The sequence below is a fragment of the Chelonia mydas genome, chromosome 10 (assembly GCF_015237465.2).
Source record: "Chelonia mydas isolate rCheMyd1 chromosome 10, rCheMyd1.pri.v2, whole genome shotgun sequence".
In the NCBI taxonomy this organism is placed as follows: Eukaryota; Metazoa; Chordata; order Testudines; family Cheloniidae; genus Chelonia; species Chelonia mydas.
In genome coordinates this window covers 17,677,244-17,692,553 of record NC_051250.2, presented here as the reverse complement: position 1 = coordinate 17,692,553, position 15,310 = coordinate 17,677,244, and the positions used below count along the sequence as shown (strand labels likewise).

General features: G+C 43.6%; 1 protein-coding gene across 3 annotated transcripts in view; it reads right to left on the bottom strand.

The window, feature by feature from the left end:
* TMC7 (transmembrane channel like 7) overlaps window positions 1-15,310 on the bottom strand; it is a 24,646-nt gene extending 9,336 nt beyond the window's left edge. For 2 of the 3 annotated variants that reach the window (XM_043524527.1, XM_037911247.2), the window contains exons 1-8: window positions 14,524-15,310; window positions 12,468-12,723; window positions 6,504-6,652; window positions 4,969-5,136; window positions 4,724-4,809; window positions 4,052-4,197; window positions 2,993-3,140; window positions 789-962 (exon numbers count right to left, since the gene is read on the bottom strand). In XM_043524527.1, coding sequence (XP_043380462.1) covers window positions 789-962; window positions 2,993-3,140; window positions 4,052-4,197; window positions 4,724-4,809; window positions 4,969-5,136; window positions 6,504-6,652; window positions 12,468-12,723; window positions 14,524-14,581 — 1,185 coding nt within the window. In that variant the 5' untranslated portion in view covers window positions 14,582-15,310. The remainder of the gene's footprint in view (window positions 1-788; window positions 963-2,992; window positions 3,141-4,051; window positions 4,198-4,723; window positions 4,810-4,968; window positions 5,137-6,503; window positions 6,653-12,467; window positions 12,724-14,523) is intronic. The other variant, XM_037911246.2, reaches the window with a different exon arrangement.

The window sequence follows — 15,310 nt, the reverse complement described above, 5'->3', positions numbered from 1 at the left end:
ATCTCTCTTTCTCCACCCACACCTCCGGGGACTACAAATTTGCCTACTGGCACCTCTGCACCACTGTCAATACACAGGATTGTCCCCATCCCTTCCCAAATGTGCATCCAAGCGTTCACCCCTGCGTACTTGGAACACTATGACTGCTCCCCAAGGCCTCGCTAAGTCCAAGTACATGCCGAATGCCGCCTCCAGCTTTTATACTGAGGCATAAAAAACACAGCTGTGTCTCAGCTCTTTCCCTTCCCCTGCCTCACACGACTCCCCTGGCTTCCCAATCATTTTAGGATTCTGCACTCCTTGGGTGAAATCTTGGCCCAAATGAAGACAAAGGCAAAACTCCTAACAGGGCCAGGATTTCACCCCTTGTATTTAAAACCTTTCATGGCCTTTTGTCTATATGGTCCCTCTTTCCCTTCTCTTCCTGTTTGTCGAGCACTGGCCTTCTCTCTGTCGTGTCAAAAAAATCTGGCCACTGTTGGTCCAAGAACCATTTTCTTCTCTGTGGAGTGCCTATCACTGGAACAACCTTCCCACATCAGTAACTGTCTCCTTTGAAGACACAGCTTTTCTCTCTTGTATATACCTCTTGATTCCACTCCCCATTTGCTGCCAACTAACTGAAGAGTGCTTGGGGATCCCCTTTGTATGGAAGATGCTACACAAGAGAATGTTGTATCAGACCAAACCACTCCATTCCTTTACAATCCTTCACCCTACTTTGCCAAGCATACTTTGATCATCAGCACACTACCAGGATTTATTCTCAGGTCCTGTCTAAGACTTACATTGGAAATATTTTCTTGCGAGTAGATGGTTGCTCTGTAGATAGAATAAAAGCATACTGACAAAAGTGCAAGAACAAAGATATTTAAAAATAGTCTTAGACAGTAGATGCGCAGCTTTTCTTCTGTTGTCCTGTCAGCTTTTTTTTGCCTTAGTCTTTCTTCCGCCAAGTCTGTCTATAAACCAAAGAAAATTCATATTGAAATGTACAGTCCTCTGATGCAAAGGGATATGTGTCCATGTGTCATCAGCACCTGGAACATCTGATTAACACAAAGAGGTATATCTTGTTCTTGAGGTGCACACATTTGCAGCCTGATCCAAAACTTATTGAAGAAGTTTTTCCATTGACTTCAATGGGTTCAGAACGGGTCTATATCCCAGTGCAAATCCCCTAACCCAGTGTTTTTCATCCTTTTCAGGTTGGCAAGCCCTTCTTCAAAGTAAAAAAATCTTTGTGACCCTTTAACATTTATTATTAAGAGTAAAATATGTACCAACAACAAGGATAAGCCTATAAAATTTATTTTTGTGTGGGTTTCAAGAGGTTGACAAGAATACTTCACTTTTAAAAGTAAGGCTGTGTGGAGAGTGGAGGAGTGAAGTTCTATGCTTTAGATTGCAATAACATTTTCAATGCCTTGTGACTCCGCGTGGGGGTCAAAACCCATCGGATGTGAAACACTCGTCTATACCGTCTCATCAGATAATTAAATGGTAAGCTCTTTGAGGCAAGGAGATGGGTTTTTAATTTGTTCTATGAAAACCCCTGGCAAACTTTTGGGCACTGCAAAAACAGACATAGTAATAATCTTAAAACCGTTAATGTCAATGGAGTTATTCTCATGTACTGACTATAAAAGATAACTCAACCTAACCAGGACACTTTAATTTATACTTGATGTAATATATTAAAACCCAAAGGGAATTTAAGGCAGGTAACCTTAGTGAAGTTCACTTTCCATCCCCAGAACAAGTACGACATTCACACACCATCCCATTATTGCACATCAAGGATGATCTGAAAGGGCCACCTCTAAGGGAGACATTAATCCAGCCTCCAGGCTCACTCAGCATGAGACCCAGGATGTGGGAAGCAAGGGAGGGGCTAGTTCTGTTCACACTGTGTGCTCTGCCAGACTGACGGAATAATGGTAACATGCACGGACACGTGACATTGCACCCCCGTGTATTCGAGATTAGAATCAAGACTTTCATCGGAAATGACGTCACCACTAGGATGAAGGAAGCTTTGATTTGTGACCTGAGTGGCAGCCATCTTATTTTCTCCACACTGGAATAAAAACTAACTGAGGCCCTGGATTTATGGTAACATATTAATCTGGTCTTAACAGGGAGGAAAGCCATGGGTGTTATATTTTGTAAAGTACAGACAAACAACAGCTGTTGTTTAATGGGATTACACACACACACACACACACACACACACACACACACAGAGTCTCAGTATTCAAAATGGATAAGAAAGAGGAGGAGTAAGGCGATAAATGGTAGCTTTCTCTCCAAAGGTCATTTTACCACACAAATGTCAGCAGCAAATGCGTGTGGGAAGAGGGCAGAACAATACTGATTTTAATCAGAAATGCTTTATAGTACCCAGTTGTCTGTAGAAAACCTCTTCTACGGTTGAGAACCTATTTGGAGGTTTGAATCCTATTTTCTGCACATGTGCATGTGTCACTGAAACACCTGATTGAAAACGGGGAGTGGTTTTTTCTAAAGCAGCAGTGTGGCGGTTGGCAAATAAACTGTAAGGTGAACTGCTGCTGCTCTTTATTCTGACCAAGCAGCTTCCTACAACGTTGCAACCTTGCAACCCAACAATCAACAGATTTCCTGTTGGGATAAGTAGAGACTAGCACAGGAAGAATGACTGGAGTGTGAGCAAGAAGATGACAAGAGAAGCATGGGCTGGATGGGGGAAGGCCCTGAGGCTCAGTACTGATCCTGCCAGCATTGCAACAGACCCCTATATAGTCCGGAAGAGCATGCAATAGGATGTGGGATCTCTCTCTCTCTCTCGCTCTCACACACACACACACACTCACTCAATGTGTGCATGCTTCTTTAATCTTCCTAGCCCTATTCCAATTATCTGCAAAGTTATGTACATGTCTTATGAGCCATCCTGAAGTGCAGCAAGGCGAAATAGGATACAAAGGAAAAAATAAAAACAGTTACTTACTTTTAGTTCATATTGTAAACTACTATGTTTCAGCCACGAAGCATTCAGGTCTGTAATGCAGAAGTCCCAGCCTGCAAAGATTTTGTTGCAGTAACTCTGAAATTGATCTTCCTCACGTACCAAGTTTTGTTTAAACCCTTCCACAGACCTAATAAAACATATTGCAGACCCTTGTTCATTCATTAAACAGTCTTACCAAAAACTTGAGCAAGCATGATTTCTACACTTTTTCTTTCTGCCCTTTCAGAATCTATATAGCAGCAAGCAAAATCTCTACTAGTTGACACACATTAATCAGCACAAACATCTGTTACCAATTTTTTCATCCGAACTCTCTCAGTAAGGCCTAAGATCAGAAAAAAAAAAAAAAAAAAACCAGCTTGAAGTCGTTGCAACCCATGAAAACTAAGGTTTTGTGTAGTTCACAAATGGATTTCAGAGTCCCCTCAACTCTTAGCAACCACATATACTTCCAGAAATACACTGAGACTCTGGTCACATAGTGTCCTGCGAGGTCTTCTGTTTTGTCAGTTTTCCTCCCTCTCCAACTCACACTACCTCTGCACAAGAACTTATTTCAACTTTATTAAAAATATTAAAAATTCTTAGCTCCCAGTGCCTTATATTAAAAAAAATCCTAACAGCTCAAGACTACACAGATAAGGACCTAAGACATCATTATCATGACCTCCATACCAGGGCTTGTAAGATCATAAACCCAGAAGCTAGATTTATTCAGCCCAGCCAATATTCAGCTTTATTAGTTCACCTGGGTCTGCATCACAGACCTAAAGTTTTTGCTTCAGCCCCCCATCAAAGGTTGAATGATCCCCTTGAAAGCAGCCAATAGAATGAATTTTTTATTCCACGTGCTCTGTATCAATACGTTTTTGACGGAGGAAAACACCATGAGTTATCAGAAGGGATTTAGCTGACGCTACACTATTTCCATATCAATGGATGTCCAAGAATAATTCACTGTGTTTCCTATATACTGGGATAGAAAGTGAACTGTACAATATCAAGCAATAAATAGAAGATACCAAAAGTTGTCTTTACCTTTTCACTATCCAGATAAGACTTAATGAGAGATATACAAGTGTAGTCAGCAAGTACGCAAGTGGTACATTGTATTTAATGACTTTCAACTGTACCATATCTATTGTGTAATATCCATAGAACAGACTCGTCATTTCAAGGAAACCCTGTGACAGGATGAAATGCACATAACACTGGTCACAATACTGATCACTCAGCTAGTAAACATGGTTTTGCAGAGAGCTTAGTACAATGAAACAAAGATTGCTATATAGCGCCCCAAACAAGCAACAACAAATTTGGAGTTCCCAAGTTCTTGCACAGCGTGAACCATGTTTTGTTAGAGAGATTAGCTACCTCATGGACCCACTTCCCCTTCCACTCACAACACAGTCTGCTGGCAGCTTCATGTAAGCCTTTGCAGTAGAAGTAATATTTTTAAAGCGTCTTTCAGTGCAAAATAGCAGCTGGAAATGAGGATGAGAGACTGCAGCATGTGACCAGCCAGGTCTCCTGGCCCACTAGCAAGCAGCTGCTTGTTGCATACAAAGATTAAAACTTTATCTCCACTGATGTATATGCATCATTTTCAAAACTGATGTGAAAAGATATTCCTCTAGCAAAACCTCTTTGTATTTTACATGTGTTAACTTTGGATTTAGAAAAGTAAAACAATTCAATCTAATTACTCACAGTGCCAGAGAGCAGATCTATTATGTAAGTATGGAAGTAAACGAGTCCTTTAGTACCACTAATTGTATAATTTCTGCATGGCAGGTCTGCAAAAGGAAGACAGAATAAAAGTCACTGGGAAAGTAGTGATTTTCCACTTTACCATGAGACCAAGGTAGTTCAAATATTACTTCTACAGGCAAACACTTATCTCCCCTTTAAAATGCTTGACATAAACAATAGTAAACTATTGTAAGGATGTTTACCTATGCGTTCTGAAGGAACTTTAACGTAGCTACTGTTGAGAATTCCGTATTTAGAAATGGTGCTTGGAAGTGTTATAAAACTGAACATCAGAACAAAGATTATAAAATTTAACAGGACCAGGAAACGCAGGAAGGAGAAATAGGACTTGATACCAGTGCCAAACTTCCCTGGGAACAGAAAAAAAAATGTCACCAATCATAATGAAAAAAATCACTGTGAATATAAAACGACATTAAAGGCAAAGAGTCCAGAATCTGATCTCATTTACACAAGGGGAAATCTGGAGGCATGCCATTGAAGCTAGTATTGTTACTCTAGATTTACAATGATGTAAATTAAATGAGAATCTGACTCAGTGTCTCTTTTCAACTAGTTTTCATCTGACACATTTCTATTGACCTGTCAGGGAATTTATAAATACTAGTATATATATTTAAAAGGCTGACTACAGACGATACTCTATACCTTTAACTATTAACTGGATCCACACAACACAGCAACCTGCAAAAAAAAAAAAAAAAAAAAAAAAGGGACAAACACAGATTCCCCTCTGAATTTGATCTCAAATCTGAGTACATTTATGGGAATCTAAACTGGTGTCATTTACACCTTCTTCTGGGTCAGTCGACATAAAATTACATCAATTTAGGTTTCAGAGTAGCAGCCGTGTTAGTCTGTATTCGCAAAAAGAAAAGGAGTACTTGTGGCATCTTAGAGACTAACAAATTTATTTGAGCATAAGCTTTCGTGAGCTACAGCTCACTTCATCGGATGCATTCAGTGGAAAATCCACTGAATGCATCCGATGAAGTGAGCTGTAGCTCACGAAAGCTTATGTTCAAATAAATTTGTTAGTCTCTAAGGTGCCACAAGTACTCCTTTTCTTTTTACATCAATTTAGACTCTCTTCCATTCAGACTCACACCCACTTACTGAGGTGCCATTTACAGTCCCTTACATATCACTTCTGAACAAGGTCCTGAGTCTGAGTGAGCATATGGAAATCTAATTTAGCATAATTTACACTCGAGGGAGCTATCCGGAGGTGTAAATAGGGTAGGGGGAACTTTAACTTATCCCAATTACTTGCTTTTCCTAGTACAGCCCTATCACCTCTCTCTTCCAGTCCCTTAGCATGTAATTTATTCCCTCAAACTCACTGTGCCAAATTTAAAGGTAACATGTGAGGGAAAGTTGCACAATAAATGACAGTAAGAGGTTGCAAGACTGAGGCAGGATAACTTATACCAAGGGGGGCACTAAAAGGTGAAAGTTGCACCAGCTTAGACTCATGTAAGGTGCAAAGGTTTGAACAGGCATGGAGTCAGGGCTAAGAAACCTTATCAGGGCAGCGCAGGGACATTTGCACTGATGTCGACTGTGCCATGGTGTACCTATTCTGTAGGCTTCAGTCTTCAGGACATGCAAACTTATTTTCTGAGGAAAACGCACACATACACTGATCTACATACTAACAATACTGCACATTTAATAGCACGATAAAACAGAAAATGGAAGTATAAAAGTATAATACCCTCAATGCTACGAATGTCATTTCTCCAAAGTTCCAAGTAAGATGACAGCTCCTTGATTTCATCTAGAAATTTTTTCCATGATTTATTTCTGGTCTGCTTCCACTGATCCCATCCAGATAAATATTTTACATTAGCCTCCTGGATGTCCCTAGTAAAAATATAAATTAAAATAAACTCCTAGTCATAGGGACAGGCTTTTTTTTTTTTTTTTTTTGGGGGGGGGGGGGGGGTAGGAGGGTAGAGTGTACACACACACAGCCTGGCACCACAATACAAATAAATAATAGTAATGTATGCAGGTCCCACCTAAGCTATATTGGAACAGGTCAGGTTCCAACCAATGGCTCTGGTACTGTACCCTTCATTTAAAATATAAAACAAAAATGGCTAATAAATCTCTCCTGTTCAACTTCAGAATAATGTGTCTCCTTTACTGTAAACTAAAAATGGAACAATCCGATGACAACTAGTGCCACCTTGTGAGACAGGGAAAATAACTGGAATAGGAACATTCCAACAGTCCAGCAACCTCCCTTCTTAATCTTTCTCATCATTAATACCACTTGGGGCCTGTCTACACTAGGGATTTTTTAACCAGTTTTAAAACTGGTTAGAGCCACAGTACAGACCCATTATTACACAATTTAAGGCAGCCTATCCTGTTTTTACTAAACCGGTTTCAAAATGGTTCTGCAAAACCAGGTCAGGACACCTAGGGTACTCTACACTTCAAGCTGGAGGTCTAAATTTCAGCTCAATGAGACATACCCATGCTAGCTCTGATTGACTAGGGTGCTAAAAACGGAGCGTAGCCATGGCAGCATGAGGGGCTAGCTGCCCTGAGTACATGGCAAGAGTCTTGGACAGGATCATACTCAGGGCAGCTAGTCCCTCCTGCTGCCACAGCTACATACTATTTTTAGCACACTAGCTCAATCAGAGCTAGTGCAAGTATGTCTCCTCAAGCTGGAATTTACACCTCCAGCCTGAAGCATAGATGTAACCCTCATGAGGACTTGGTTTTAGGTGACCTGACGTATCTTAAATTAGAGTCAGTAAAAATGCGTCAAGCCACCTTATACTGTCTAATAATTGATGTACACTGTGTCTCTAACCAGTCTTAAAAGCAGTTTAATTGAAACGGTTTTCCTAACGCAGACAGCATCACGGCTGCCATCTGTAGCCTCTCTGTAGAAAAGAGTGCATATTCGTGATTCATCTTCTAGGACTGCATTCACCTCAAAACAATTTTAAATGAACAGTGAAATGAAAGAGCCATGGAGGAGGAATCATTTCCCAGGATTGCGTAAGCAAAGGGAGATTGCCATTTGCAGACAGCAGCTCTCTTCTGGCACCAATATTTTTAAATTTTCAGTTGTGCCTGATTTAGTGACCAAGAGAGCTGGTACAGAGGGTTAATAATTCAGAGGGTCAAGTGATCTCTTTCTTACTGTCAGTAAAAGATAACATTCTATCCACCCCGAAGCTATTTTTGCCAGATGGGGGGGGGGGGGGGAAACGGGACAACCCAAAAAGCCAAGTTAATTTATAAAAATGCACAGAAAAAGGAGCTCTTCAAAAATGCTTACCAAAAGAGGATAGCATCCCTTGGTAAAATTTAAGGATTGATGAGGTCAGCTGTGTTTTTTAAAACCTCTCACCTCCAGCTCTGCCAAGAATGCGCTTGGCTGGACATTAAAACCCCCCTTTTTTTAAAAAAAGCAAAAATTTAGGGATCCGTTATTTACACAACACACAGCCACACATAACTGCCATTTACATTAGCATCAAAGGAACACACTCCCTTTAATTGGTTATATTTGATAACAAAAAGCTCTGCCCCAATCAATCGCATTTACTTTGGGACTATTCACCAGTGCTGCTGGCTCAGGTCCATAGGGGAACATTAGAGGGATGCAGGGAAAGCTTCCTGAATTTCTGTTAATAGACAGGTTTGTTTATTTCAGCCCAATGGAAAAATTATCATGAAGGTTATAGAAATGAGAGAGAGAAAAGACCCATGAAATACAAATCCATCCCTCTGCAAGCATGAGCTACAATCCCTAACAGATATGTCAAATATTAAACTGCTATTCCATTTAATCTCAGCCAAAAGGCCAAGAAACAGCAACTTTAATGTAACTGATTGATGTAAAAGATGGAATACCAAGGTTCTTCAGATGGTGAATAGCAAGGTTCTTCAGAAATTTTAATATGGTTTAATATTCAGATGGTGAATACCACGGTTCTTCAGAAATTTTAATATCCTCTCAGATTTATAAAATATCTAGCTTTTTGTCTATTTTAATGTTATAAGGAGAGTGGGTCAAAATTCAGAATTTCCATCCCTCAGAAATTCTGAGATTTTGAAATCTGGTTTCATCCCAAATCAGAATGAAAAGTCAAAATCTAACAATTTCTGAAAAATGAAATATTCCAAAAATATGTATTTTCAATTAGATACATAAATAATAAATTTATCATAAATTATATAACAGTCAAAATAAAATACTTCAGTAATTTCCCATAAAAATTTGGACAAGATTGATTTTCACCCAACATTTTGAAGTTGTCAGATCAGCGTTTTCCAACAGAAAACTGTTCCACTGGAAAACTGACCAGCAGCAAAAATAAGTAGTATACACAAGCTATTCTATAACATTTAAACCTTTTTCAGTGACTCAGGATACCTTTTGCATCAAAAAAGTGAAAATTTGCCATGGCAAAACAATACAATGACTAGCAATGGCTGGAGCACTGGGAACTCTGAGCAGCAAGAAAAACATTTTAAATTCAACGGATTGAGGTTTGATTTTTTTTTTTAAATATAAATTTATATATTCACAAAAATTGGCAATGAAGAAACTTAAATACAAAAAGTTAAGGCGTGGCACAACCCCGCCCACTGAAATTCAAAAGCCTTGTATCCCCTCAACCTATGCTCTCATGGAGCAAAGGCAGCATACAGCATTCACAAGGATGCTATGCAAGTGTAGCATACAAAGGCTTTGATCTTGCAAATATATATGCTTGTGAGTGACTTTGTTCACAAGTAGCCCCACTGAATTACTCACATGCTCATTTGTAGTATCAGGACCATAAGAGCAGCCATACTGGGTCAGACCAAAGGTCCATCTTGCCCAGTATCCTGTCTTGCAAAATGCCAGGTGCCCCAGAGGAAATGAACAAAACAGGTAATCACCAAGTGATCCATCCCATTGTCCATTCCCAGTTTCTGGCAAACAGAGGCTAGGGACACCATCCCTGTCCATCCTGGCTAATAGCCATTGACAGACCTATCCTCCATGAATTTATCTAGTTCTTTTTTGAACCCTGTTATAGTCTTGGCCTTCACAACGTCCTCTGGCAAGGAGTTCCACAGGTTGACTGTGCATTGTGTGAAGAAATATTTCCTTTTGTTTGTTTTAAACCTGCAGCCTATTAATTTCATTTGGTGACCCCTAGTCCTTGTGTTATGAGAAAGAGTAAATAACACTTCCTTATTTACTTTCTCTATATCAGTCATGATTTTATAGACCAAAGATAGCAACACACAGTCCCACATGTGCTGTAGTCAGTACAGTTTCCCTGCTCTACTCAACTGGAAGCTGAATTGGTAGTTTGGCAGGAAACCAAGAGCTGAACCTAATTTGCATTAAATGAATAGACTACAGCTGACCTCATCTCTAACTGTGGCTACAGCTGCTCTCACAGGAGGTCAGCTTGCAGAGACTACAGGCCCCAACACGTAGCATTCCAACAGGCACTCTGGAGAACAACATAGGCTGCCTTTTGCCTCCATTTTCGATGGAGATGGGCCTATGCAGTTCTCAACACTATGAAAGTTTGATGTTCAGTTTTCTGAGGCACTTAATAACAACAGTAATATCACTTATCATTACTAAGCATCCTGACTTAGCAGCTGTTCTGCCATATCGATCACATGTATTTGATTGCACAAGTGCCTAGAGCCCCACAAGGGCCCCATTGTGCCAGGCACTTGTAAGCCGGTGGTCTAACTCACAGGCCCAGGCACCAAAGAACACTCTCCCAAAGAGCATCCCAGTCCCCTTTTCTTCAGGGACTCAGCTTTATTTCTTCAAATAACACTAGTTCAACACATGACACATGCTGTGACAATCAGGGTCCAGACACCCTAGGGTGAGAGCAGGAGGTCTGAACCCCAAAGAATGAGTAATTGAATCAAACGAGCGTATACAAGATTATTGTACTATAAATGTGTATCAAGTAAGGTATCATATAAAACTGCTTAGGCAAAGATTGTAACTTGCTCAAATTAAGTTTTAGTCACTAGAAAGTGTTTTGTTTGCAACCATACCGGTCTCTTTTTTTCTTGATTAGTATCACTTAAATCTCTGTTCTTTATTAATAAACTTATTCTTAGTTTTAGTATAAATTATCTCAGGGCTGTTACACTGACGTATAGCACGAGTCCTTGGTGAACGTAACGTCATTGTCTCTTTGGAGACAGCAAACTTAATTCTGTGTGTGTCCAGTTACCACCACAGAGAGATGGTCTCCGGGTAACTCGGGAGCTGGGATGCACTGATTGTTACCTGCGAGGCAAGGTTAAGACTTGCAGAGTCTCGAGGAGTTTGCTGGTGAAGTGGACAGATTGATGTGGTAGGCAGCGGACACACAGTCTAAGCTCCAGCAAAGCTCACTCTTGCTAAGACAGAGGGGTAACGCTGTGGCTTATGGTTCTGAGAGCCTTGGGGAGAGTGTCACTCATGCCCTTTTCTCCTTGACCGAGGCTCTCCTACAGAGGCCTGCCCACTCCCTATAGAATTACACTCCACAGGCCATGTACCTGGGAGTCAAGGTGGACCTCTCTGCTCCCTTCTACTTCCTGGGCTGCTCCCCACAGGATTACACTCTGCAGGCCAGCCACCTGAGAGTCATATCTAAACTAGGCCCTGTCTAGGGTCTCCTGCAGGAACCTTCCTACTCCCTGTAGCTCTCGCTGGTCTTTGTGAGGACCAGGGATCTGTCAGCTGATCCCTGGTCTCCCAGCTTCAGCTGGGAAGCAACTTATTAGTCACAGATGGGACGGGGGCACAACTCCCCTTAAATGGCCAGCCATCTGGTGACAGTGCTTTACAAGCACATGACAAAAAAGTGGTCCCTGACCTAAAGAGCATACAAACTACACAGAAAGACAGGAGACAATGGAGGTGAGAAGACGCACAAGAAAACAAGAAATTATTATAAACAGCACAATAAGCAACGTCACCGCCCACCAGCTGCTGAGTTTTTTGTAGGCTTTGAGGAGGGGTTTGAAGGAAGACAATTAGGTGGCTTTGCAGATGTTTATGGAGAGCTCCTTCCATGAGCACAGGAGGCAGCATGTGAGAAAACACAAAGGGGCTTATTGGACAATGTGATAAAGGGGCAATTGAGACTGATGCTGTTGGCACAGCAGAGGGGAGTCAACATCTCAACAGTGCACAAGAGATGATGGGGAGGATAGAGATAAGCCATGAAGGGCCTTAAGAATATAGAACAGTATTTGTGTTTGATCAGATGGAGCAGGGAGAGCCAGAATTGTGTTCACTTGGCAGTAATGATAGTTCACCTGTTCTGATTCTCCCATCCCCTTCTTTAATTCCCTGCAATTATTCCTCACCTCAGGCCAGAATGAAGTCATTGGGACTTCTCTTGTGAATATCTGCTCACCAGTGTAAGCCAGGAGTTTGCAATTAGACCCATAGCGATCTTTGCAAATTTCTATTTGATAGAATGGATTTTAATGTACTACATTGGGGGGGGGAGGGGGGAGGGAAGGGCTGGACAGCTCCTTTTTGATGCAATATTTGGTATGGTGCAACAATCTAGGAAGTGGACTTGAGTCTTACACCATTTCAACTCTCCATGGCACGTACTCTGCACAGATTTAGAAAAAGCTAACATTTAAAAAAAACAAAACAGTCTACTGATCCAACCTTCGTCTTCTCTTCTCCGGAATATTTAATGCATATTCTCTTATTGATCGAACCACAGCCTCATTTTCCACTCCTGTTCCTTCTACAAGATTTCTTTTCTCTGCAGCAGGGGGTCTCACAAAGCCATGATTGTTTTGTCGTCTATCTTGTGTTCCTCCAGCAGAAGTTCTCCGCCTCAAAATGGACCGATAACTAGGCAATTCTTGCAGAAAGGTAACAGATGGTGATGTACAGTTTGCATCAGGAAGGAAGACTTCTGCCAAAAAAAGAAGAGAGGAAGCAAATGAACTTAAGTGTAAAATATGGTCAAAATACAACTCATGAGACCAGAGGTAGGGAATTTGTATGAAACGTACAATAATCCATAGGGAGAAAGAGTACTGCTGCGAATTGCAAAAAATCCTTCCAGTGTCATGAGGGTGGAAAGGTGTTAAATGGATGCTCTAGCCGGTGACAGTACAGCTGGTGCAAGGAGTTTGAAAAGAGCAAGGATGCTACAAAATCATGCTACAGCCCTGCAAAGTTCAACTCTACAGCAAGATTCAGCAGCATAATTTGGTCCCATCTACACTTCAAGACCAAACTGTATTTTAGCCACATCAGGACCTACTGTTCTGTAGCCTATAGACATAGGCATTTGCTAGGTAAGGCGTAAGTATAAGTTAAGGAAGTAACACAATGAGCCTACAAACCTCATCGCCTGTAAGACAATAGCTTAGCAAAACTAATTGAGGCATAAGGCCCCAAAAGCCATAGCATAGACAGCTAACCAGGAGTCTCCCTAGACCAGGGGTCCCCAATGCAGTGCCCGTGGGTGCCCCCCCCCCGGTAATAGCTCACCTTAAGTGATCACTCTCGTGAATGCATCCGATGAAGTGAGCCGTAGCTCACGAAAGCTTATGCTCAAGTAAATTTGTTAGTCTCTAAGGTGCCACAAGTACTCCTTTTCTTTTAGTGCTTTCTTAGAATGAGCTGTGTGGTAACTTTCAACCGCTGGCTATTTATGTTCATAGCCACTGGAGAGGAAGCAGACTGCAGACACTGGCCTGTTTAGGCAGTCTGGCTTCCTTGGGATATGACGCTGTAGGGCAAGGGACTATGCAATCTGGAAATAACCCTGGCAAGAGGGGAAAAGATGCAGGTCTCTGCCACAGAGAGGTGACAGCTGGGAGCCAGAAACATTTAAGTGGGTGCCACTGGTAGACCAGAAGGGGAATGCAGGTGCAATTGCCTTGAACTGTGACATCCCAGGCTGTCCCCTCTTTCTGGAGATTAAATTCTGCTCTCAGATTCACATGTGCAACTTTCACGGCAAACAACAGACAATCAGGGCTTCCTTGAACACTCCCTTTTACTCAGGGAGTAAATTCCCTTTACCCGTATATATTCTCCATGGCGGAGAGGCACCTCCAGAGTCCTAGTGAAAAAAAACAAAGGGCCTGGCTCTTCCTTGCCTCCTGCAGTCCTTCACACCAGTGCAACACCCCGGGGTGCAAAACGCCACCATGCTGATTCGTTAGTGGTTATAGAGCACTACCGCAGAACCTGGGAGCCCCACGCCTGGCCCAGGGCCCTGCGGTGCTAGGCGCAGTACAAACCCACCCTCTGCTGCACTTGACACCCATTTCCCACTGGGGTTCAGGCGGGAGGAGCCCCAGGCCCACAGCGTTGCCCAGAATAATCCTTCTCCTGGCGCCTGCCTGGCTCGGAGTCCCCCTGTTTTCAAGCTGTTTAAATGAAGAACCCGGAGCCGAGAGGCCGCTCGGAGCCAGCGTTAACCGGCCCACGCGTGTCCCCGCCCGGCTCTCACCCCCTGGCCCGGCGGGCTGAGCGTCCGCCAGGGAGCGCGCGGCCCGAGCTGTTCCCACGGCCAAGCCCAACCACCCGGCCCTGCGGCGCCGCCTGCCCCAGCCCCAGCCCCAGCCCCGCCGGGCTCCGGGCAGGCGAGGATCCGAGGCCGGTGTCCTCCCCTCCCAGCGCCGCAGCCGGTCACCTGCCCACCCGCCCTCGGCACCTGGCTGCAGGGCCCCCCCGCTCGGCCTGGCTCCCCGCTTACCGTCATCGTCGCTGCCGCCGGGCGGCCGCCGGGTCTCCGGCGCCGGCTGCTCGCACATGCTGGACAGGGGTCGCCCCCTCCGGCCGCCGGAGAAGCAGGAGCCGCGGCCCGGGCTGGGGTTCCAATTTCCGGGCGTCACAGGGCCAATGAGACGCGCGCAGCCGGGTGCATTGTGCAGTCAGCGCGGAGGGACGGGCCCCGTCCCGCACACCCCCGCGCCCCTCGGCCGGACACTTGCCTAGTCTACCCGGGCGGCCCGGGCTCCCCAGCAAGGGCCCCCTCCACCAGCAAGGCTGGGAATAGGTACCTGTGCAGGGCAGGGGCCCGTAGGAAGGAAGGAAGAGGAAATAAAGCTAGTCCTCGGCTTGCAGTTCCCCCACCCCGTGCGCTGGGTGTCTCATTTCTGGGTCTGCACAGACCGAGGGGCGTCCTGCGCAGTGTGTGTCTGTCTGCACAGACCCAGGGGCGTCCTGCCCAGTGTCTGTCTGTCTGCACAGACCGAGGGGCGTCCTGCCCAGTGTGTGTCTGTCTGTACAGAGTACTGAGAGGCGTCCTGTTTGTCGGTACAAACTGAGGGATGTCCTGCCCGATACAGTGTCTGTCTGTCTGTACAGACTGAGAAGCGCCATGCCCATTTATGAAATTCAAAACCATGTAAAAATCAGGCTGGACTGAATTACTTCAGACCCAGAGAAAGTTCTCTCTCTCCTGCAGTGCATTGCCGACTTGGAAGAGGTCACAAGGAAATCTCATAGTCACCAGAGCAGCAAACTGTACCTTTCCCAGC